This window comes from Myotis yumanensis, unplaced genomic scaffold, assembly GCF_028538775.1.
Source record: "Myotis yumanensis isolate MYYU_CA2020_CCGP unplaced genomic scaffold, mMyoYum1.0.hap1 SCAF_18, whole genome shotgun sequence".
In the NCBI taxonomy this organism is placed as follows: domain Eukaryota; kingdom Metazoa; phylum Chordata; class Mammalia; order Chiroptera; family Vespertilionidae; genus Myotis; species Myotis yumanensis.
Window position 1 is genome coordinate 28,261,168 of NW_027223769.1, and position 24,090 is coordinate 28,285,257.

Consider the following 24,090-nt stretch of genomic DNA (forward strand, 5'->3'; position numbering starts at 1 on the left):
TGCTCCTTAGGGAAATCCAGAGCCTCTTGCCCCAGCCCTGACCCAGAGTCCTAACATCACAACTTGCCTTCCTGCAGTTAGGGCCTCAGTCTCAGCCTCTCTGCTTTCACAGCAGGAGGAGGGATGAGACAGCAGATTTGACCTGGGCCAAGTGTTGGCAGGGGGCCCAGTGCCAGGCCTCGGTCTCAGCCTGCTGACAGGCCCCCACTCCCGGGGGCTACCAAGGCGAGTCATTCTGGGTTCCAGCTTCAGAATATCAGAAAGTGCAGGAAGAATCTTATGGGGTAGATAGTCTACTTCCCTAATTTTACAGCTGAGGAAACTGAGGCCCAGAGAACAAAGGGGCTTCTGTGGTGGGGGGCCCGGGGGGGGGGGTGCAGAACCATGCCCAGCATGATCACCAAAAACGCGACTGGATGGCCAGGGATAGAGCCTGGCACCCAACACCAGCCAGGGGAGCAGAGCATCCAACAGTGAAGGGGCCTCTTCCTTGCTGACTCCCTGTTCAACATCCCAGGTTGGGAGGAGGGTGGGGGCTCTCTGGTCTTCTCTAGCTCCTGGGAGTTTCTGGATTAACCTTTTCTTCTCTCCGAGTTATAACAAGGCCAAGGCTTTGGGGCCAACTCTCCTCTTCCTGCTGACAAACAGGCTGGATGGGACTGAGTGCCTTCAGAGGAGAGGGCAGTTCCCAAGGGAGCTAGAAAAAGGCTCAAAGGTCCTGCTAACATGACCAAGTAGTGCAATTGCTTATTCCCTCATCCCACAGACTATTCTGGGATGTTCCTGCCCCAGGCTCTATCGCTGGCTATCCAGTCCCATCCTTGAACACAGTTCTCTTGGGAGTGGGGGATGTAGAGAAATAGTGTGGCTCAGGACAGGGATGCTGGGGAGGGAGGTGGGAATGAAAGGGTGGAGGGTCAACTCCTGGCCACGGGAGAGCCTAGCCTAACAGCTGACAGCTGTGGGCTCCTCCCCATTAGGCTGACCAGTCACCTCGCACTGCTCAGGGGCACCGCTCAGGGAAGAGTTTCAGAGAGCTCTGCCTCTCCCACCGGTAAAAATGATTCCTCCAGCCTTGGGGAATTTGAATTGTAAGCTTACTTACATGAGCATAATGGGAGTGAAAGCCAAAGCCTTCTGGCTTTCACTTGCTAAAATATCCTCTTAGTGAAAAGAATTTCACTGGATTGCAAATTGGTCCAGGCTATTAAGTGATTAAGTGAGAGTACCATCCAACCTGTAGGGGAGCAGCAGCTCAGCCCTCCTGTGACTGGCAGTGTGGCTTAGAACAGTGGTCGGCAAGCTCATTAGTCAACAGCCAAATATCAACAGTACAACGATTGAAATTTCTTTTGAGAGCCAAATTTTTTAAACTTAAACTATATAGGTAGGTACATTGTTATTAACTTAATTAGGGTGCTCCTAAGCTGGCCTTTGCTAAAAACGACCTCAATCTGATTGAGGTACATTCGCTGAGGTCAACCCCTTCCAACTCTCCCATCCACACTCGTCTTGTATACTTGTTTCGTCTATCTCCTTTCCGAAAATCGACTTCTGCACATGGGCCATGAAGTTTCAATCACACTGTACGCGCGTGCCCGCACGTGGTATTTTGTGGAAGAGCCACACTCAAGGGGCCAAAGAGCCGCATGTAGCTCGAGAGCTGCGGTTTGCCGACCACTGGCTTAGAGGAGGAACCCAGAGAGAGAACTGGCTGAGCCCTGAAACTCCACCTTGTAGGAGTAAAGCCCCCTCTTCTGGAAAAGTGGTTGTGGAGCCTGAAGGAAATCAAGGCCCACCTAGAGCCAGGAAGACCCTTAAAGACCAACAGGCTGACCAGTAGAATCTGTTACAAGGCAGTGACTGACCAAACTGCACTTCAACCCTTTAGTTATCACTGCTCCACCCTCCATATCCCCCTCATGGTGGAGAGCTTTGGGTACCCTTGCTAGCAAAGCCACGTGGGTCATTAAAACCTACATAGAGCTGGTGGGAAGGCCAAACCTGTCCCAGTGGCTCTGCCCCTCCTTTGGGGCACAGCACTGGCCGGAGGACTCGGCCCTGTTTCATTCTTTCTCCCCATAATGCCAGGCCTTGAGTGAGGAATTCCTCTCCACTATTTTCCAGTTGCTTCAGATCTCCCCTCTCCATGTTGAGTTCACACAGTCCCAACAATTCTTTGGCCCTTCCCTTGACACCTTTAATCCCTACCCTTGCCCTGTGGACCAAGTGCCACACAAGGCAAGTGAGAAACACAGTCAACTTCCCCAAATGTGGCCATCAACCCTAGCGAGGTGCCTGGCCTGGGGCATGGCCAGCCACCTGCAGTGACATTAGAAAATATGGTGGAAGGTGACTCTGTCTGGGGCCGGCATTGGACTGCCCTGCACATTCTCTGGCTACATTAGCTCTCTGGGCAATCCTGAAGCAGAAACACACCTAGAGCCACTTTCATCATCTCTTCCCATTGATTTTTAAAATGCCCCTCCGTTCAGAATTAAAAGAAAAATTGTGCCTCTGTCTGAAATACAGAGTACTCATGAGTACAGTGCATGCTGAGCCCAAAGCTAACACCCAGAAGCTGCACCTCTGGTCTACACTTCACCAGCCTTTTCTCTCTTCTCTCTAGCTCCTTGCTGCCCACTACCTCCCCCCCTCACACACACACACAATCGTCACTCCATTCTTCTTACAAAGACAGCTTCTCCAACACAAATCTACCACTCCTCTGCCTTCCCAGTGTAAAAGCCCCAAGGAGCCATGCAACCTCGCTCCCGCTTATTTCCTCTCAGCCCCTCAATTCCATGAACCATGTTCCTTCTTACTTCATGGCCTTTACACGTGCTGTTTCTCTCTGCAGCTCTCCCCATTGTTTCTGCTTTCGACCCTGTACTTTGCCTGGTAACCTTCTACTCATTTTTCAGGTCTCAGTTAAAAGAACATTTCTTCAGGGGACATTTTCCTGACACACCTCCCAGGCTTGGACTGCTCCCCCATTTATATACTCATGGCACCATGACCCACATCTTCCTTGCCCTACGATCCCTCTGGGGCTCCAGACTCTTCCACTCTTGGCCTGAGAAGGCTCTGCATGTTACCATTCCACTCTTCTGCAGCTTCCACTCAAACAAGTCCTCAGTGACGCCTTCAATTCCCCAGGGTATGGATTTTTCTCTCTCTCTTGGTCTCTGTCTCTCGCTTTTCAGGGCACCTTTAGGCTTTTGTTTAGACCTGTTTGGTATCAATGCCAAGCTTGGAGCTCTATCACACCAGTTTGTGCTTTCCTCCCTGACTGAATCTCCAGGGCAGACACCAGATCTTGTTACCTTTTCACTATGGTGGAAGAAAACTAAAAATATGTTTGATGAACCAGTCAATATGGATTCTCTGAAATTTCTTCTAACACAGAACACACCTGGTCATGGATGTTCTTGTTAAATGTCCTACCACACAGTTTCAAGTGACACTTGGGAAAAATGTCTAGTGTTTTTTCCTATTTGACATTTTCAACCAAATGTTTCTATGTGATAGGACGCTAGGACTAAGTGCCAACTATTTCTGTGGGCAGAAGGAAAGAATGACTTGATGGGAGGAGATAAGAAGAGAAATAAAGAGAAGGACCAATACAATGTAATCAGAATAAGATTTTTTTTCTTAATCTTGTGGGTAAATACCACCACACTGGTGGAAATGACACTGAGTCCCCTGTGGCTGAGGGAAGCTGCAGAGAAGGTATTCAGTGCTAGCTCCATAAACTAGGCTCTGCCACAGACTTGGAGACACTCTGTATTAGATACTGACCCGTGTCACGTGCCACTGGTGGGGAGGAGGACAGCGTGCTTTTCCCAAAGGGCGATGATCTCCCTAAGCGATGATTCTTCTCAGGAGGCAGGAGAGCTTTCCCAGAATAACCTTTTTGCTCTTTATTCAGCTGCTGCAGCAGATACTCATTAGTTACCACCAGGGATCTGAGGCACGGGGGAAAAGGCAGTTATGAAATCATAAAAGCAAAGTAGATGCCATTCAGACCTGTAATGTTTGCTAAAGACAAATATAAAATATAAAAAGTAACATCTTTAAATAGAAAGAACTGTCCAATTTATGAGTGGGTTATTTTAAAGGCAGGCCAACAGTTTCTTTCTTCATTATGATTCTGTTTATGTTCCTGACTGTAGCAGGAACATAGTTCACATTTTATACAGTGATTGCTCTATCCATTCCAAAGCACTTTCATGATGAGGTAAGTAGAAGCACTGGGAGATTGGCACCTGACCAGGCCTCCAATTTCTATCTCCAAATTTTAACTTCTACTTCTAATCTAACCTGCCTCTGCAGTTAACTAGTGGTACTGGTCATGGCTATACTTTTGGACTCTGAATTACCATGTAATGTTAAAAGCCATCAGAGACTGGCCAAAAAAAAAAAAAAGGTAAAAAATGATGCATGCACAATGCTATTCATTGCAGCACTGTTTATAACTATAAAATACTGCCAACCTAAATACCCATCAATAGAGGAATACTTAAACACACAATGGAGTCCCAGCCTATATAATAAAGAAATAACATGCTAATTAGACTGAACAGCAGAACGACCATCCAGAGGACCTTTCGGACGAAGCCGGGGCTGCGAGGAGGGCTGTGAGGGCCGAGCCCCTTGCACGAATTTCGTGCATCGGGCCTCTAGTACAACTATAAAAAGGAATGAGAGCTCCCTCTATACACCACTGTGAACTGATTGCTAAGACAAACTGTTAAAGTATCATTATGCCTCTTTCTATGTACTAGAGTGCCCCTCTACACACTCACACCTACAGTGGAAGGCTAGTGGGAGGGAAGGAGAGGATAGAGGAGACAGGTAAGGAAGCTAGATTTATCTGAATTTATCTCATTTTGTAGATTTGACTTTGGGACCATGTAAATGTTTTTACATAGTTATAAAACAAAATTAAATAAAAATAACAATAAAAATTTCCTGTGAATCAAAAGCAAATTGAAACAAATTGAACCTGTATATTGAATGGATGGCTTAACACAGAGAAAAATTATTTTCAAGTTACTTTAAAATATAGCAATTTTACTGTATATAACTAAAGAGATGCACCCTAATGTTCTCAAAGTGTGGTCCCAGACCACCTGAAACAGCATCACCTGGAAATTGATGAGAAATGCAAATTCTCGGTTCCCAGTCCAGCCCTGCTGAATCAGAAACCCTGGGGGTGGGGCCCAGCAATCTTCATTTCAACAAGTTTTTCAGGTGATTCTGATGCACACCTGAGTTTGAGAACCGTGACTTTATGCTACTTGCTCAACTTTTGTATATGTTTGAAATAATTGTAATGAAAAGTTTTAAAAACATTAAAAAGCCATCCAGAATGGCCCTGGGTCTAATCCTCTGAATATGAAGTTATTCCAAGGAAAATCAGGAATTGAAGTTTGAGACGGAAGATGTGGGCATGGGGTTCTTATATTTAAATTTCATTGAAAGTCCTAGTAAAGGTGTTTGTCAAATCAAAATGTCCAGGGCTTCTCTAAATGTACCAACAGTCTTGAGGCCTCTTCTGATTTTCTAGCCTGCATCCTGAGGGTACTATTCTTTGAAGAGGCGGATGCTACTGAGCTCCTCCAAAGAAAACACGACATTGGATTCTTTCTCTATTACTCTGAGTGCTCACTGTATTTTCTGTGACCAATAGCAGGCAGGTATTTTCCAGAAGAGCCAGATGACTGATTTTGGGGGTACATAGTGACCAAAAAAATGCTAGCTGACTCAAACAAGGGTCCTGTTGGATCTAAAGAGAAACTACTGAGTACTGAGGTGGTACAATCCACCAATTCCAGCTAAGACAGTTAGTCCCTGGTGTGTCCTGAAAAAGAGTACTTTGAACACTGAGCTAACTGGCCTAGATACAAGTGGTTTACATGTAACACGGAGTTAATCTGAAAAGCATATAGATATTAACTTGCCAGTAAAACAAAGGAGATAAAGGAAAGTAAGCACCTGCTTTTCGAAGCCTGCTAGATAGACCCGCTCCTACCTCTGACTTTCATGGAGAAGGGCCACTGTCTCCTCCAGCTTTTTCAGCTGGGAAAGCTCCTGGTTCAGGCAAGCCACCTGTAGGTTCAGCTGTTGGTTTTTGCGCAGAAGATCATCTACAAAGAATACAGTAGCCATGGGTGAGAGGATTCCAAGCAGCTGGTCACTGAGCAGAGCTTAAGGACATCTTGAAGAATGGGGGCCCCCTCACTGCACCCGCCTCCACACTCCACGCGCCATTCCTTCCCTTAGACACAGCAGATATGGTGGCAGGAATATGGGATTTAGCAACAAACAGATCTGAATTAAAATTCAACCACTTAATACCACATGTTAGTTCATTTTTCTGAGGTTCGCTAGAGCTAATAACCCTGCCCCATAGCACTATTATAAGCCATCAATGAGACACCTATCCTCATTTAGCATAATTAGTCAATAATTATTGGGTCTCTGAATTCTCCATTTTAGTTTATGAATACATGTGCTTCACTCTGTATGGAGTATGTGGAAACATCTAGAACTGTGTCAGGCACATAGTAATAACTTACTGAGTGCTTGGAGAAACTGAATTTGTAACCAAGACACTCATATGTAGTTCCCCAAATATATTACCACTGCCTGCAATAATGAGGTAGGTAAAAGCACTTGAATTCCACCCGGCCAGTGTCTCTCAGTGGTTGAGCATCTCGACCCATGAACCAGGAGGTCATGGTTCAATTCCCAGTCAGGGCACATGCCTGGGTTGTGGGCTCAATCTCCAGTGTGGAGCATGCAGGAGGCAGCTGATCAATGATTCTTTCTCATCGTTGATGTTTCTATCTCTCTCCTCCCTTCCTCTCTGAAATCAATTACCAAAATATGTATATATTTAAAAAAAAAGAAGCATGCGGTTCTGAGGAAATCTAGAACCATACCTCTTAAACTTTAGAAACTTTAGTATATTTACAGATCACCTGGGGATCTTGTTAAAAAACAGACTCCGATGCAGTAGGTCTGAGGTGAGGCCCGATAGTCTACATGTCTAACAAGCTTGCTGATCTGTGAGTCACACTCTGAGCAGTAAGATTTGAGAAGGTGGAAAACAGAGCTACAATAGCTGTATTTATCACCAGTAAGCCAACACCAGTACTGGGCCTCAGGGCTGACTGAAAGTAGGTATCTAGTGAACAATCACCTGTTTTCAGAGTAGGTAAGTAGAGATGCTTTGATTATTCAGGCTTGTAAAATCAGACAGTGATGAGACTGAACTCTGGAAATTCAGTGCTGACTTCCAAATCAAGTTCCTTGTATAAAATGAAATGTTTGCTTAGGGGTGCTGAGCTGGAGGGTTAAAGTCAATGGTAGGCTTTATCTAAAATACAGGCCTAAACTATGCTAATAATAAAGTAGTACAAATCAAAACCAAAATTTCAATGAGGTATTTTTCACTTATAACTATGGCAAAAATTTAAAAACTACCCAGTGGGGACAAGGATAGTTTTCATTGCTGATGTGAGTGTAAATTGAAAAAAACCTTTTTGGGGAGTGATTTGGCAATGTATAATGAAAGCTTCAAAAATGTCCACATCTTAAGGGGACATATGTAATACTTTAAACAATAAAGATTAAAAAGAATGTCCCCATCTTTTGACCAACTAATTCTACTGACAGGAATGTCCCTAGGACAATAGTCTGAAATGAACACAAAGATTTATGTACATAGATATTATTAGCTGCATTATTTATTGTAGTATAAATATTAGGACACTCAGTTCTGGCAGAAGGGAAGAAAGACAATCTCAGAGAAGCACTTTCACTCTAATGTCTTTTCTTTCATTTCAGGTCTTTTGAATGTTTGGAAAATCTTTTTTTAATATGTTTTTATTGATTTTTTTAGAGAGAGAGGAAGGGAGAAGGAATAGAAATATTGATGAGAGAGAAACATCATTACTTGGCTGCCTCCTGCACACCCCCTAACTGGGGATTGAACCTGCAGCACAGGCATGTGCCTTGCCCAGGAAATTGAACGGGTGACCTCTTGGTTCCTGGGTCGATGCATAACCACTGAGTAACACCAGCCAGGCTGGGAATTCTTTAAAATTATTTATATTATAAACAATGGCAGCTTCATTTATAACTAGAGGCCCGTTTGCACGAAATTTGTGCAAGAGTAGGCCTTCCTTCCCCTGGCTGCTGGCACCGGGGCCTGGGCTTCCCTTGCAGCCCCGGCTTCGTCCAGAAGGACAACCGGTTTAATTAACATATTATGCTTTTATTATTATAGATCGCTAACATTAAAAACAACTATATAGAGGACTAGATAAATAAGGCACATTTGTGTGACACTGTAGTAAATGCCTATACCAAGCATGTCAGACTCACGGCCGGGGGGCCGCATGTCTCCCTTAAGGCATGCAGCCCGCCGGCCACGAGTGTGACATGCTTGGCCTGTACTATTAAATTGACAACATTAGGGTGTAGAATCAAATTGTCCATTGTCCTAGGGTACAGAGTCGGGGAAACAGCACAAGGGGACTTTCTGGAGTAACAGAAATGTTCTGTATTTTGATTAGGATGGAATTAAATGAGTGTATATATTTGTCAAAACTCATCAAACTTAAAATGTGTGCATTTTGTTGTATTGTAATATTTTTTAAAAATCAAGGCACAAATTTTAATTTTGAGTTAAAAATATATGTATAGGAGTATGGTGAAAGAAAATATACCAAAACACTGATGGTAGTTCTTGCTGGGTAGTGGAGTTTTGTTTTTCTTATATTTTTTCAAACTTTCTATAAAGAACACAATCTTCTGCTATAATCAGAAAAAAGTATTCTGAAAAACAGTAACAACATTTGTACTTGCTTTACAATGACAAAGAGCTTCATCTGATAACTCAAGTCACCTGCATTACAACCCTCTGAGGCACGGTGATGGTTTCCATTTAGGTAGCCATGTGAGCTTTAGATAATGAAGCTTATTAATTGGGTCATCTATAAACAAACAATTGTCTTAGGACACACCACGCCCTGCTTTCCTGAACTTACCGTAAGTGTTGGGCTGGTGCCCACTCACAACTGAGGTGGCAACACCTTCCTCCAACTGCTGGATTTTTTCTGATAAAAGGAGGTTTTCCTCCAGCACTCTGACCAATTTTTGCTTCAAACTTTCCTTTGGGTCAATAAATAAAATACAAACACATTAAGAATCCGAAATTATAAGAAGTGCTTTTAGAGACTGAAAGAATCGTTCCCCTGTTTAGTGATAATGGAATGGAGGTCAGTCTCTCACTAGAATTGTAATTCATTGATAAACATAGCTCAAGTGCAGCAAACAAATTTATCACACAGAGTTGCAATTTTTCTTGTGATTTATCCACTACTGTTGCAGAACAAGTGGTCGTTTTGACAAGTGGCCAGAATTCTGAGTCATTTATCTAAAGTTTGTAGAAACTGAACTTGATGTTTCAGAATCCTCTAATGTTAAGAAAAAGGGAGGGGGTTAATGGGGAAAAAAGAGGACATATGTTATACTTTCAACAAAAGGATACATTTTAAAATTGAGGGGAGACTTAAGGATATGAGTCCCTTCTTCCTCTTCCAGAGCCAGCAGCTTGATGCTTGAGGCCTGGCCTCTGGCTCAGGGCTCTCTGCTCCATCAAGGGGAGAAAGACAATCCCAGAGACATGTGCCTTCCCTCATCAGAATCAAACCATGACCTTCAAGGCTATGATCCTTAACATTTTCATTCTAGGGTCTTTTTCTTCTTCTTTTCCCATTTCAAGTCTTTATTTAGAATTTTTGGATGAGGGTTAGGATTAAGGAGTCATCCCTGTAGAACCTCTGACTTGTCCCTGTCCTGGCAAGTTCTGTGTTCCTGATTTGCCCAGAATGACTTTTCTGTATTTTGGTTCAGGAACATCTAAGTGTTCATGGTGATGATGACCTCTATGGTACAGAGCTGTTCTAGTCTTGCTGCTCCGTCCTTTTCTAGTAAAGGAAAAGTAGGAAAGGGAGATGAAAGAGGCATACCATGTCATTAGGGACCACCTGCCCAGCCTCCTTCAGTTCCATCTCCCTCCTGTGGAATGCTTTGGACGCATCTTCAGGATGTGAGCGACACCACTGCTGAGGAGGAGCAGGGACTACCAAAGTCAGAAGCAGATCTCGGGCAGGACCTGCCAAAGATTCAGGTTGGGCACATGGGCCAATCTTAAAGCTAAAGCACAGAATTCCTAGTCAATAACTACTAGCTCTGCAGCATAAATAAGGTAATCTAATATCTCCTTTTTACGAGAATTTCATAAGTGGCTGTAAAAGGTGTTTCATGATTGGAGAAGTTATATCCCACATCCTCTGTGGAGAAACAACAGCAGACCCTCTGGAATGTGGGCTCTGTGCTATTCTCTAGTCACTGAGGAGGGCTCCTGGGGATAATTTCCTACAAAATGAGAACAAAGGGTCAATGTGGGAAGAAAAGTAATTGGGCTAAGATTTCTTCTCCTGTATATCCCTTTAGAAATTAAAAAAAAAGTTAAGTCCAAATAACTCTAAGTTTCTAATTTTTACTTAAACTTTTCCACCACCAAGAACTCCTTGAATTCTTCTTCCATTAAACAACTATTAAACACATGGGGCCAAGGTTTGCAAACCATTTTCCCCAAATTCCTAAAAAGAAAGATGCCCTAAAAATAGCCCAGGTAATTTATTCAGTGGAAGTTTTCAAATCATAACATCTGAACAGGCATCTCAGAACTCTGATGATCAAACCTAATTTCTACTGTATTTATTATTGGCACTTTCCTGAGGATCATAAAATCCTTTGTAACCGTTAATATGACCACTCTGTCATGTTAACATATCTCATCACTCTACATATTACCCAAAGACTACTAAAAAAAAAAAAATGACAGGAGGAACAAAATAATTGGTACATGATGTAAGAGTGCTGATAAAACAAACAGGAAGAAGATTATGAGAAAAATGCAGACTTTTCCATTACTGTGTTATTGAGAAATTTGGTAAGTGATCACGAGAACAGTTTGCCTTGTAGAACAGAAGCAAAGTCGGAGCCCTTCTTCCAGAACTGAGAAAGCACTCACCCAGAAACTTCTTGTTGAGGAGGAGGGAGCCGGAGCCGGTCCAGTGCTTATCCACGAGCTCCAGGAGCTGTCTGAGGACAGTGGCCACATGGGAGGTTCTGGCAGAGATCTGGGAACTGTGGTTTCCTGGCAAACCGTGCAAACTGCCCAGGTCACTAGAGAGAGGCTCAAGAAAAAAACAAAAGACCCAACCATTCGTCATTCTTACACAATAAGGGAAATAAGAATTCAGACGTTTAAAGTGTTAACATTTTAAGAAAAAGAAAAAATAAGAGATTTGAATAGAATATTATCTATGTCCAAGGCAAATATGATAATATATTCAAGGACAAATTCAAAGCTAATAGTATCTTCTTACATGATTTTCTGTAGAGATTTTTGAGAAGAAAACAAAAAATGTTTTGACAGCTACATCAGTGACTCAATATATTATGTTATGTAATGTGAAAAGATTAAATTGCAGAACATTTTCAGAAAGTTATTATATATCATAAAATAAAATGGGGAGTAATTTAATAAAAAGCATAACTCATAATAACCTTATGAGTTATGATGTTACAATAAGCTTATAACATTTTAAATGTTAAATGCTATTGTTGGACCTAGTACTAAAGACATCTTATTCCGTACAAATTTTATATATAGATGTATAGGTAGATCTGTCTCGTAAAATTCACAATTGTTTTTTATTAAGTCTGACATGAGTAAATACATATAGACATATCTAAATGATTTAAGAAATTGTGGATTTTACTGGACAGATCTGTTTACCAATCTTCTCTGTGGGGTCTGCAAGAAAAGAGCATTTAAAAGAGCAATTTTCTGATTTATGGACTTCAAGAAAGCTGATATATATTAAAAACAGCCAAATTAGCCCTCGCCGGTTTGGTTCAGTGGGTAGAGTGGCGGCCTGCAGACTGAAGGGTCCCGGGTTCGGGTCTGGTCAAGGGCACTGCGCGTACCTCGGTTGCAGGCTCCTCCCTATCCTGGGCCCTAGTCGGGGCTCATGCAGGAACAACCAATCGATGTGTTTCTCTCACATCGATGTTTCTCTCTGTCTTTCCCTCTCTCTTCCACTCTCCCTAAAAATCAATGGAAAAATATCCTTGGCGAGGATTAACAAAAACAAAACAAAAAACAGCCAAATTATTTCTCAATCTTTGGCTCTTTTGATATAAAAAGTTATAGATGATTAATTAGCTGATGCTGTTATACCCACCAACTGTGAAGCAGAACACCAAAGACAGTGATATTTATAATGTGAGTTACACATGTGGCCTAACTCGTCAAAAATGAACATTGATTGCCCTTGGTTTTATGTATTGATAATTGTGTGTATATCATGTGACAACTTGGAAACATATATGCTTTTACAGATTTTCTTTCATTTATCACAATGTGGTTAGAGTTGGGGATAATTTTTATAAACTTTGGAATAATTTTATTAATTTTTACGAGTCTTTACATTTTTAGCAAATTATGGCTCATGGCTTTTAAAAATAAATTTTTATTATTTGCTTATGATTCTAAAGTCAGTTGGTCAAAAATAAATTTTCTAATCACAATTTCATGTTCAGTTTAATTTTGCATATCATGGAATTACTTTTAATAACTTTTTAAATGCTCTTTTCAGCAATTTTCTGATTTATACTTTTCTAGAAACTGAACAGTATATTTCTTTTATATTTACATCCAAGTTGCTCTTTTACAGATCTTCATAAAAATAAAAATAGTATCTAACAGAAAAAAGGAATGAGTTTGTAAGATTATCCAGGAAAGTGCACTGAGATTTTAATTGCTATTTTAACAATATATATGGAGTAGAGGTGAAAAAATTTCCTAGAACATGTCTTATTAATATAGCATCCCAAATATTCTAAGTGTTCCTGTACCTTCCTGAACCTAAATACATTAACACACAGTGCTGTCTGGAAAAATAGTGACTGAAAATGGGACAAATGGACCAGAAAGCAAAGAAAGTATTACGAGACTGCCCCCTTTGGTATACAAAAATTACAGCCACCTCTGAAGTTTTGAAAATGGAACAGAAAGTATTTAAACAGTAAAAAAAAAAAAAAAAAAAAAAAAATCAAACTTGTAAACCCATGCCAATGTTCAAAAAGATTTCCCACAACTGAAAACAAAGTGACTAGAAGGAGTCACTGCTTCCTTATAGACAGCACATGATTAAATAACAAATGATTCATATGGCAAAGGACCATAGGTTCCAGGAAAGAAAGGGCCATGAGAGGTGAGGTTTCTTTAAATAAAGAGAAAAAGGCTTCATAATGGAAGTGGGGCCTGGAGAAAAATTAAAACTCAAACAGATGAGAGTACAAGGCATTCTTTATAGACAATGCATGCAAAGGCAGTGACAAAACTTAGTTACCTAATAAAAACTGAAAAACAATGACATTCCATAGTACACTGCTATCATACTATAACTTTATAAAATTAATTATATTGTATATGTGGGAATGGTTATTGATTCGTTGTTCATTCTCTGAACCATTCTCAGCTAAAAATACCTTGGATAATCTAATTCATTTTCTAGCTGCTGCTACTTTGGGGAACAAATGGAATAATTCTACTTTCTAGACAGAAAAGTAATGCTTTTAGAAGAAACGTTTCAAGCAAGTTGCTTGTGGCCAAAGCAAATGTATAAACATGATAAACAACAAGGCCACAGGGATCACTCTTCAGCCACCCCTGAGCCCCAAGCAACTTTTGCATTCCTTCCTTGGGTAAACTCTGTCTGCCACTTATTATTATCGAAGTACTTCCCCATAATGTTTATGCTCTGGCAGTAGATTCTCCCTGTGACAACAATTAAGCAATGTGGCAGAAGGGGAACGACTTTCCCAAGGGCAGAATCCCAGGCTTTGGCCTGGCAGTACTAACTACTGGCCTCTGAAAATCCCTTTGAGTTTCTAGCGCTCTTGGTCAGAACCACCCCCACCCCCAAAAAGAACCCTATTCTCGTCTTACATCTGAGGTGTTTCATTCATAAGCACAAACAAGCCAACACTTGCCTCGCTGCCTGTAGCATCTCTGAAACCATGCTTTGGATTCAGTGTGGCAAAGATATGGTCCTTCCGTTTGAATCCTCTCTTCGATGGGCTTAGTGACCTCTTGGTCAAACTCTCTCTGTTTTCTGAAGTCCCAGTAGGCAACAGCAGTGTGCGTAGAGAGTCTCCCAGGACGGAGTTGTTTGGGAAATGACCATGTGCTGGGGTCAAATCCCCAAGGCCGGTGCATAATTGTTGCTCTACATTGACCAGCAGAGCAGGGTCACTATTGAAATGGGTTGTGGCATACAGATCTGTGAAAGGAACAGGCTGGGAGATGAATCTGCTCTTCAACTCTCCCTTGTTTCACTTCCATCCTTACCCCACCCAGAGTCCAAAAGTCATAATCTCCCTAGTATATGCCCTCAACTCTCTGGACTCTTGTCTTCCACCCAACGAAACCCCAACTCTGGTTAAATCCAACTGCCCACACACTCAGGCCTACACCAGAGCAGTGAGAAGTAGCTGGAGAACATGCATTTCTTCTCACCGTCTTCACTTTACATACATGACCGCTATTGTAACTGGGCTCTTGTATTGCCTGGCTGTCTTAATACATTACTTTAGTCAATTTACTTTTCTCTTCTCTTCTCTGAGATGACCGTTTCACATCTCTCTTTTCCTGAAACTTTGAACAACTTATCTTCCCTCCTCACTCTCAGGTACTAATCTCTTTATTTCCCTGAGAAAAACAGAGGCAATCAAAGGAAACATCTATGTGATTCCACCACCAAATCTATGTATTTATGTATTTTTTGTATAAATTCTCTGAATTCCTTCTTGTTATAATTGGTGTACTGTCTATGTTTCATCTAAGGCCAATTTCTCACTGGTGGACAGGATTCCATCTCCTCTTGACTACCTAAGGATTTTTCTTGTACTTTTCCCTTTTTACTCCTGCATCATCAATTTTCCCTCTACTGGATCATCTCCATCATGATTTCCTTAATTTCATCCCTCCTCCAGCTATAGTTCCATTTCTCTGCTTCCCTTCACTGAAAAACTCCTTGAAAGGGTTGTATATATTTGGTAACTCTATTTCCTCTCTTCCAATTCTTTCTTGAATTCACGTTAGTGAGGCTTTTATTAAGCACGAGTCTCCTGAAGCTGCTCACTAATGCATTGCCAAATGCTATAATCACTTCTCACTCCCAGGCTCACTTCCTATTAAAAACATCTGACACAATATGTTGATCACTCCCTCCCTCCTCCTTGAAATATATTCTTCACTTGGCTTCCAGGAGACCACTCCCTCTCAGCTTTTTTTCTCTTACCTCATTGGCTGCTTCTTTCTTGCTCTCTGTGCTGGTTTCTCTCCATCTACTGGATTTCTAATTGTTAGAGAGCTCAGGGTTTGTCCTCAGATCTCTTTTCTACATTCACTCCTTAGGTGAGATCCTATCCAGTCTCAGTTTTAATGCCATCCATACACTTTTGGTTCCCTGAACACAAAACTAATATGTCTAATTATCTAACTGGCATCTCTGAAAAGTTTTAACAGGCACCTCAGATTTAAGATGTCTAAGATAGCATTCTTGATATCTACCCTAAAACCTATTTGTCCCACTCTTTTCCATCTTAGCAAATGATAACTTCATTCTTCCAGTTATTCAGACTCAAAAGAGGGAGTCATCCTTGACCTCATTTCTCTCAATCCATCAATAAATAATGGGATGTTGTCTTCAAAATATATTCAGAATCAATACCACCTCTACCACTAGATAACCTCTTAAATGTTTTTCTAAGTTTCTACCATTGCTCCCATTTTCTATTCTTAACCCAGAAGCCACAGTAATTGTTAAGTTAGATCATGTCACTCCTCTACTACAAACTCTCCAATGTCTTCTCATCTCACCCAGAGTAACAGTCGGACTGCTTGTTTCCTCTTTACACTTCACCTCGCTCACCTTGCTGCAGCCGTACTGACCTCCTTGTGGTTCCTTAAACATACTAAGCATGTTCCAGCCTCAGAGACTTTGCACTTACTATTTCCACTGTCTAGAAAGTTCTTCCCCTTATCCTCATGGCTTATACTCTCATTTCATTCAAGTCTCTGCTTTTATTATATTTCATCGGAGAAACTTCCCCTGATCATTCTAAAACATCATCTCCCCCTTATTACACTCTATACCCTTATCTTATTTTTCTTCATAGCACTTATCATAACCTGACATACATTTATATGCTAACTTGTTTATCATCTGTCTTACCCTCTTTAGAATAGAAGGTCCATGAAAGTAGAGACTTTTTTATTATTATGGTAAAATATAGATGGAACTTTATTTTTATTTGCTACTTTATCTGCAGAGCTATAACATTATCTGGCATATAGTAGGTATTTAATAATTTTTGTATACTTAATAAATAACTAAAGAGGGTACCTCTGTCACTTACCAAAAACTAGATTTTTCTGAAAAAGTTACCAGAATAGAAGTGATTTGTGGCCAGAGAAGACTAGATGCTACTAGAAATATGTCTTGGGTTGCTATTTAACTAAAATAACATATATGAAGCTCACATGTCTACATATATTTCTATAATATATCTCACATTTCTCTAATATATCTATCACATTAAACTCATACTCTGCAGATTTCTGGAGGTTCCATGGACCACTGGCAACTCTGAACACAATTTAAGTAATGCTAATGCAATTTAAGAAATGTGAATTCCAAAATTTCCAGTTATACCCTTCATTTTCATGTCCATGAAAAGGCCTATAAACTGACAGGAAGCTATTACCTGAACTAAGCTTCAAAAGCCTTCCAGTGCTGGAGTCAGGGTTTGACAGAGGAGTCAGTAAGTCTCCACAGGAATGGGATGTGGTAGCCTTCATGTCATTTGAAGGCTTTATGTTATATTCACGGTAGTTCTTGCTTCTCTGAGGCCTTTTACCAAGACTTCCATGCAGGGATAGAGTGTGAGAATAATGACTATCATAATTGTCTAGACCAATATCTGAAGGTAACTGATAGGGATGGATCTGGCTAGAATCACCGACATCCAAGCGTTTACCCAATAAGGCATCATGGGTAAGCTGATAAGCATCAGGTTTTGGTAGCATGTCCTTTTCTGGAGAAGAACCTGAAGATTTATTGTCCACAAAAGATATTCGGTACCCTTCTTTAGCCATCTTCTCTGGGGATCGGACTGTGGACTGGCGAGGTGAGTAGTGTCTGAATTCTAACCACCACCAAGGAAAATAAAAGGAACAAAATACAATGAGAACTCTTCTTGGCCCAGTTAGGATACCTCACTACACTGGACATATCTCTCTCTATCAGAAAAATTTCTCAGGAATAGATGGTTTATAATTTTGATAAATGGTAGCATAAAGTGATGAAAGGACTTCTGCACGGACAACAACAACAAAAAACCCCCACCATATTGGACATTATGTAAACAGTGAAGAATCTATAACATTCTTGAGATCAATTTCATGTCAACTTAATCCCCTAGGAATTTCCTCCTGAAACTGTAGTGTCAGTTTTCTAGACACTATCCTATATAATAAAAGCCTGATATGCTAAGTGTCTAGTCAACCGGTAGGCCATTCAACCAATCAAAGCGTAATATGCTAATGATATGCTAAGGCCACTCAACCACTTGCTATGACATGCACTGATCACCAGGGGGCAGATGCTCCGACTGATAGGTTAGCTTGCTGCTGGGGTCTGGCTGATCGGGACTGGGCAAGACAGGCTGGACACGCCTTGGGGCCCTCCCGCAGTCCCTCCCCTGCGGTCCCTCCCCAGCTGGCCAACCTCCCACATTCTTCCCCGGCCCCGATCGTGCACCAGTGGGGTTCCTTGGCCTGGCCTGCATCCTCTCGCAATCTGTGACCCAGCAGATTTGAAAAAGAACCAAATCAAATTTATAGAACTGAAAACTAAAGCAACTGAAATTAAGAATGCATCGAACAGCAGATTAGACTATAGATGAAGAGAATGTTAGTGAACTTAAAGATAGATCAGAAGGAGTTATCCAGAATTAAGAAACCAGACAAAAAATGATGAAAGAGTAAGAAACAAAGAAGACAAAGTGAATAATTTCTGACATATATTTATTTAATCAAGAGTCCCAGAAAGATTAGAGAATATTGGACACAGAATATTTGAAACATTTTCCAGAACTAATAAGACACAATTCACTGATTCAAGTGTAATAAATATAGAACAGGATAATAAGAAATCCACATGACATAGTAAAACTACAGAAAACCAAAGACAAATGGAAAATCTTAAAAGCAGCCAAAGAAAAAAAAGAGATTATCCTTGCAGGAGTCACAGACTTCCAGCTGACTCCTCAAAAGCAACCACAAAAGATGGAATACAGTCGAACCATCCATATTCTGCTAACCTAGAAATTTATACCCCGCAAAAATACCCTTTAATAATGATGATTATGATGATGAGCCTGGCTTATGTGGCTCAGTAGTTGAGAGAAATCCTATGAACCAGGAGGTCACGATTTAATTCCTGATCAGGGCACATGCCTGGGTTGCAGGCTTGATCCCTAGTATGGGGCATGCAGAAGGCAGCTGATCAATGATTCTTTCTCATCATTAATGTTTTTCTCCCTTTCTCCTTCTCCCTTCCTCTCTCTGAAATAAAAAAAAATATTTAAAAGATAATACTGATGATGAAGCCCTGACCAGTGTGGCTCAGTTGGTTGAGCATCATCCCATGCACTGGTTTGATTCCAAGTTGTGGGTTTGATCCTCAGTTGGGGTGCGTGCAGGAGGAGGCCAATTAATGTTTATCATATCAATGTTTCTCTCTCTAAAAAAATAAATAAAAACTTATTTTTAAAAATAATGATGATGAAATAGAGGCAATTTCAGACAAAAACTGAAAGAGTTCATCATTAGTAGACCCAAAGGAAATTCTAAAAGATGTACTATAAGCTAGAAGAAAATGGTCTTGGGGAAGAGAAATCTGAGATAAAAAAAGAAATGAATGGCAAATAAAGTGGACAAATTTAAATGAACATTGTATAAAAAATATCTTGTGGGTTTTAAAAAATAGAATTAAAATCTATAATAGTATAAATCAGGAGGGATTAAAAGGAGTAAAGTACTTTAAGGTATTCAAATTATCCGAGAGAAAAATTTAAGTATTGATTAATTTTAAAATTGTGTAAGTTAAGAACACATATTGTAGTTTTGGAAATAATACTAAAAGTATAGAAACAGTGTATAACTTACAAACTAGTAGAGGGGTAAAAATAGACGAATAAAAACATAATAAATCCAAAAGATGGCAAGAAAGGTAAGAAAAAGAAATAAGGAATAGTCAACTAATACAAAAAGTCAAGAACAAAGGAAGTCAAAATACCCATTTTTCAACCAGAAATGCTTTACAGGGCAGCCCCTCACAAAAGCAGAAAAGAGTTTGTTGACCACAAAGGGCCCCAGGGCTGAGACATCTCCTTCTCCCAAATCCCATCACATCTAGATCTCTCTGATTAGTATGGTGAGAAATACTCAGTGAGCAAAATATTTACCATCTTCCTGATGATTATCAGTTGGCATCTCCCTTCTTCCCACTTCTTGCATCTAAAAAGAAGTTTGAAAGTTTAAGAGAAGGTGAGTTTACTACACCGGGCATTCAGAATATTTTTCTATTAGTGATCAAGACCATCCTCGCAGACTAGGGAAAGAGGCCTTCAAGCAAAGGTCCAGGTTTAAGCCTATTTTAAAACTGCCACAATGCCCTGCTGGTGTGGCTCAGGGGTTGAGTGTTGACCTATGAACCAGGAGATCACAGTTCGATTCCTCAGGGCGCAGGCCCAGGTTGTGGGCTGGATCCCCAGGGCGGGTATGCAGGAGGCAGCCAGTCCATGATTCTCTCTCATCATTGATGTTTCTACCTCTCTCTCCCTCTCCCTTCCTCTCTGAAATCAATACAAATATATATTTAAAAAAATAAATAAAACTGCCACAATACAAAGATGTTCCAGAGTTGCTTTGGAGTAGGTAAGGAGACTCCTTGAAAATACAAAATATCGCCGAAACCGGTTTGGCTCAGTGGATAGAGCGTCGGCCTGCGGACTGAAAGGTCCCAGGTTCGATTCCGGTCAAGGGCATGTACCTGGGTTGCGGGCACATCCCCAGTAGGAGATGTGCAGGAGGCAGCTGATCGATGTTTCTCTCTCATCGATGTTTCTAACTCTCTATCTCTCTCTCCCTTCCTCTCTGTAAAAAATCAATAAAATATATTTTAAAAAAAAAGAAAAGAAAAGAAAATACAAAATATCTTTATATAGTAAAAGCCATACCCGTGAAATACTATTTATTTTCCTTCTTAGATAACACAGCGTAGAAGTTAGATGGTGCCACCCTTTCCACCTTTATTTTTTTCTTTTTGAGGAACTCCCACACTTATTTTTACCTTCTGGTAAAGCTGGGTATTGACCACAGGAGCTTTTGGGAGTTTTAATAGGCGGAACATTAATCTGAAGCATAATTAAGCAAGGATGATACAAAATAGGAAGCCATCTGGGGTTTGCTTTTTCAAAACTCATCTTAAAGTATTTAGTATATATTTGGTAGTTATGCAAAGAAAGAAATCCAAGTTCCTATTTCTTAAATGAAAAAGGATACAACAGCAAGCTATTCAATTTCCTTTTTTCTTTCACTTCAAGAAGTAATTTTTTTAAAGTTGGGTATGTTAACCTAAAAAGAGCTATTTAACTTCAACTGTAGATTGGAGTATCCATTGTTTCCATTTCCTTTAAATCAATACTAAGATATTAAAAATGGTAACTGAGATAGTTCCTAAGTCACCCAAGTAGAATTCCCCAAAACAAAGAAACCAACTAAATGCTAATCTGTCTTTTTATAAGATAAAGTTATATACTCAAACTAAAAAAATATTACTAACTTTTTACTAGTTCAGTACTGATTACCCAAATTGTGGATTAATCAGAGCCTTTGCTTAATTTAAGTAGCCGCTCCTTCTGGCTACTTTCAGCAATTTCATTGCTCATAATATATTTAAAAAATATAGAACAAAAGGAGAAGTTGAATGTAAGGAAGTCAATTCTGCATTATATTCAGTCTTATAAATAAGTCTTACATAATGGTTGTATTCTCTCTCCCACCAATGCTTTTCATTAAAAACTTATTTTTAAAATTTCCCCCATCTTGTATGATCTCTACCTTTCCATTGCCCACAACTTCTATGCCATCTTTTTTTTTAAATATATTTTTTTATTGATTTCAGAAAGGAAGGGAGAGGGAGAGATAGAAATATCAATGATGAGAGAGAATCGCTGATTGGCCTACACGCCCCCCCACTGGGGACTGAGCCCACAACCCGGGCATATGCCCTCGACCAGAATCGAACCTGGGACCCTTCAGTCTGCAGGCCAACGCTCTATCCACTGAGCCAAACCGGCTAGGGCTTCTATGCCATCTTTACCTGTTTTCTGTTTTGCTTTGTTTTGGTTTGGTTTGGTTTGTTCCAATGAAGAAGCAGCGTTGGGAAAGCCAGCTTTGAGATGTAAGATTCAGTAATTAAAAGGCAGAGGTAGAAAATTTAAGAACAAGGTAATAGGAGATGGAGACACTGGGTAGAGAGAAGACATTGAAAAACCAGCCAAAAATTATAACAGCTGCATCCCTGTGTGAGGGCCAAAACACCTGGCATGAAATGTGCTAAAGTTATATGCATAAATATACCACATTTGATAACAGGTTAGTGGGGAGTGGGAAAGGGGAAATTAAAATTAATGCAGAAGGTCCTCTGTATCCTGTCCTGCCTTTTCCTGTTTAAGGGTCTAAAATGCCCTGATCAAACAAGTCTTATTAGATCTTCAGAAATAATTGAGAGTCCACTGAATTACTAGTACTTATCACTGACTAGTCAATGCATCAGCAGGAAAGGGAATACGTTACCTGTGTCCCCAGTGGGAAAGTGTCTGATTTCTGATCTGGGATACTGTTGCTTTGGGTTGCAGAAGTGCTTGTGAGGGAATCCTTTATTTCCCGGTTGGGGAAGGGAATAAACAGTCCTTTGTTTGAGTCTGTGTTAAAAGAAAAGGCATACAATGGAGCACTGACCAGATGTCAAAGGCAACATATCTGTGGAAAGATACTAGGAGGGAAGTCACAAGATTGAGAGCTAGTTCTGGTGACACTACTTGGAAACCACGTGTAAATGGGCAAATTGCTTAACTTCTCTGAATCTGTCACCTCACTTGTAAAACATTATGATAAAAACCTAACCTGCCTATCTCTTAGAGCAGCAGTTCTCAACCTGTGGGTCTCGACCCCTTTGGTGGTCGAACGACCCTTTCACAGGGGTTGCCTAAGACCATCCTGCATATCAGATATTTACATTATGATTCATAACAGTAGCAACATTACAGTTATGAAGTAGCAACGAAAATAATTTTATGGTTGGGTCACAACATGAGGAACTGTATTTAAAGGGCCAGAAGGTGAGAACCACTGTCTTAGGGTGAGTTGAAGCTAAAACAAGATAATGGGTATGAAACAGCTTCATAAATTATGAAAGGCTCAATAGAAATTAAGAAGAAGGCAAATGTTATACACATTCCCTAAGTGAATAAATAAACAAATTGGACTTCATTAAAAATGTTATACATCTAAAAACAATATCCACAGAGTAAAAAGTTATTTTCTATTTCCAGAAGATAAGTTATGTGGATTTATGACAAAAGGAAATTTTTTTTTTTTTGGTTGAGCAATTTTAAAAGTTTCACTCAAGGGATGGACTTTGAGTTGGGTCATAAAGAAAGAATAGGATTTTTAAAAAAATAGGATTTCAGAGAGGAAGGGAAAGGGAGAAAGAGATAGAAACATCAACGATGAGAGAGATCATTGATTGGCTGCCTCCTGCATGTCCCACACTGGGGATAGAGCCTGCAACCGGGGCATGTGCCTGACCAGGAATCAAACTGTGACGCTCAACCACCAAGCCACGCCAGCTGGGTGAAAGGGTAGGATTTTGATTAAAACATTCCAAGCAGAAGGGACAGCATTAGTTCAGGGGCAGAGGAGGGAGAAAGGAAGAACTATTTGAGGAAGAGGGAGTGGTTTGGTTTGATTGAAGGATTGGACATTGCAGTTGAGAAATAGATAAGTTTACAGGTTAGGCTGAAGAGACAAACTGCAGCCAGAGTTTAGGGGAAGGCTTGTATGTCAGACCAATGAAGTCTTAATTTAGTAGGTGAGTGGGAGCCATGGAAGTTTTTGAGCAGGCAACTATGAGTATCACAGCTGAGTTTTAAGAGAATTAATCTGACAGGAATGTACAAAATACACTGAAGGAAGAAGAGACTGGGAGGCAGCATGGTGTAATGGTTAAGAGATCTTTGGTGACAGATCAACCAGAGTTTGCATCTCAGCTCTGCCACTTACTGTAAAACTAGAGCAAGTTATTGCACCTCTTTGGTTCTCAGTTTCCTCATCTGTAAAACAAGGATAACTATAACCATCTTCAAGGTTATTGTGAGGATTAAATGAGATAATGCACAGGGCCTGGCCCAGCATTTGCACTCAGTAAATGATAGCTACTAAGCTTACTTGCTAAGAAACTATTTTTAAAAAGGAAAGGAAGGATTGTCAATTGTGGATCATGAGTATGGACATTCAGCTGGGCTTTAGGGAAGAAAGCAACATCAACTGCTAAGGTGCTGAGCCTGAGTAATGGGAAAGTGGTGCTAACAGTTGGAGGAAAGGGGTTCATTTGTGTGGGTTTTTTTTAAACATGTTTAAATTGAGGGACTGGAAAGTTATCCAATGGTGATTCTAAGTATATATTACTATTTGGTCAACAGAAATGGGGGACTGGTGCAGAGAGAGACTGATACAGTTTGTCAAAATTAGACCAATATATTTAAGAGTCATCTACAGGGAGGAAATAAAGCAAACTGTGG

At 40.5% G+C, this 24,090-nt stretch overlaps 1 protein-coding gene across 2 annotated transcripts in view; it reads right to left on the reverse strand.

The window, feature by feature from the left end:
• Positions 1–3,631: 3,631 nt before the first annotated feature.
• The window catches only part of LRRC36 (leucine rich repeat containing 36), a 36,498-nt gene continuing 16,039 nt past the window's right edge, over positions 3,632–24,090 (reverse strand). The window contains exons 6-14 of one of the 2 annotated variants that reach the window (XM_070398238.1): positions 22,085–22,212; positions 19,690–19,741; positions 17,200–17,367; positions 14,149–14,438; positions 11,117–11,282; positions 10,047–10,192; positions 9,063–9,186; positions 6,038–6,152; positions 3,632–3,968 (exon numbers count right to left, since the gene is read on the reverse strand). In XM_070398238.1, the coding sequence (XP_070254339.1) occupies positions 3,743–3,968; positions 6,038–6,152; positions 9,063–9,186; positions 10,047–10,192; positions 11,117–11,282; positions 14,149–14,438; positions 17,200–17,367; positions 19,690–19,741; positions 22,085–22,212 (1,415 nt within the window). In that variant the 3' untranslated portion in view covers positions 3,632–3,742. Of the gene's footprint in view, positions 3,969–6,037; positions 6,153–9,062; positions 9,187–10,046; positions 10,193–11,116; positions 11,283–14,148; positions 14,439–16,926; positions 17,368–19,689; positions 19,742–22,084; positions 22,213–24,090 lie in introns of both variants that reach the window. The other variant, XM_070398237.1, reaches the window with a different exon arrangement.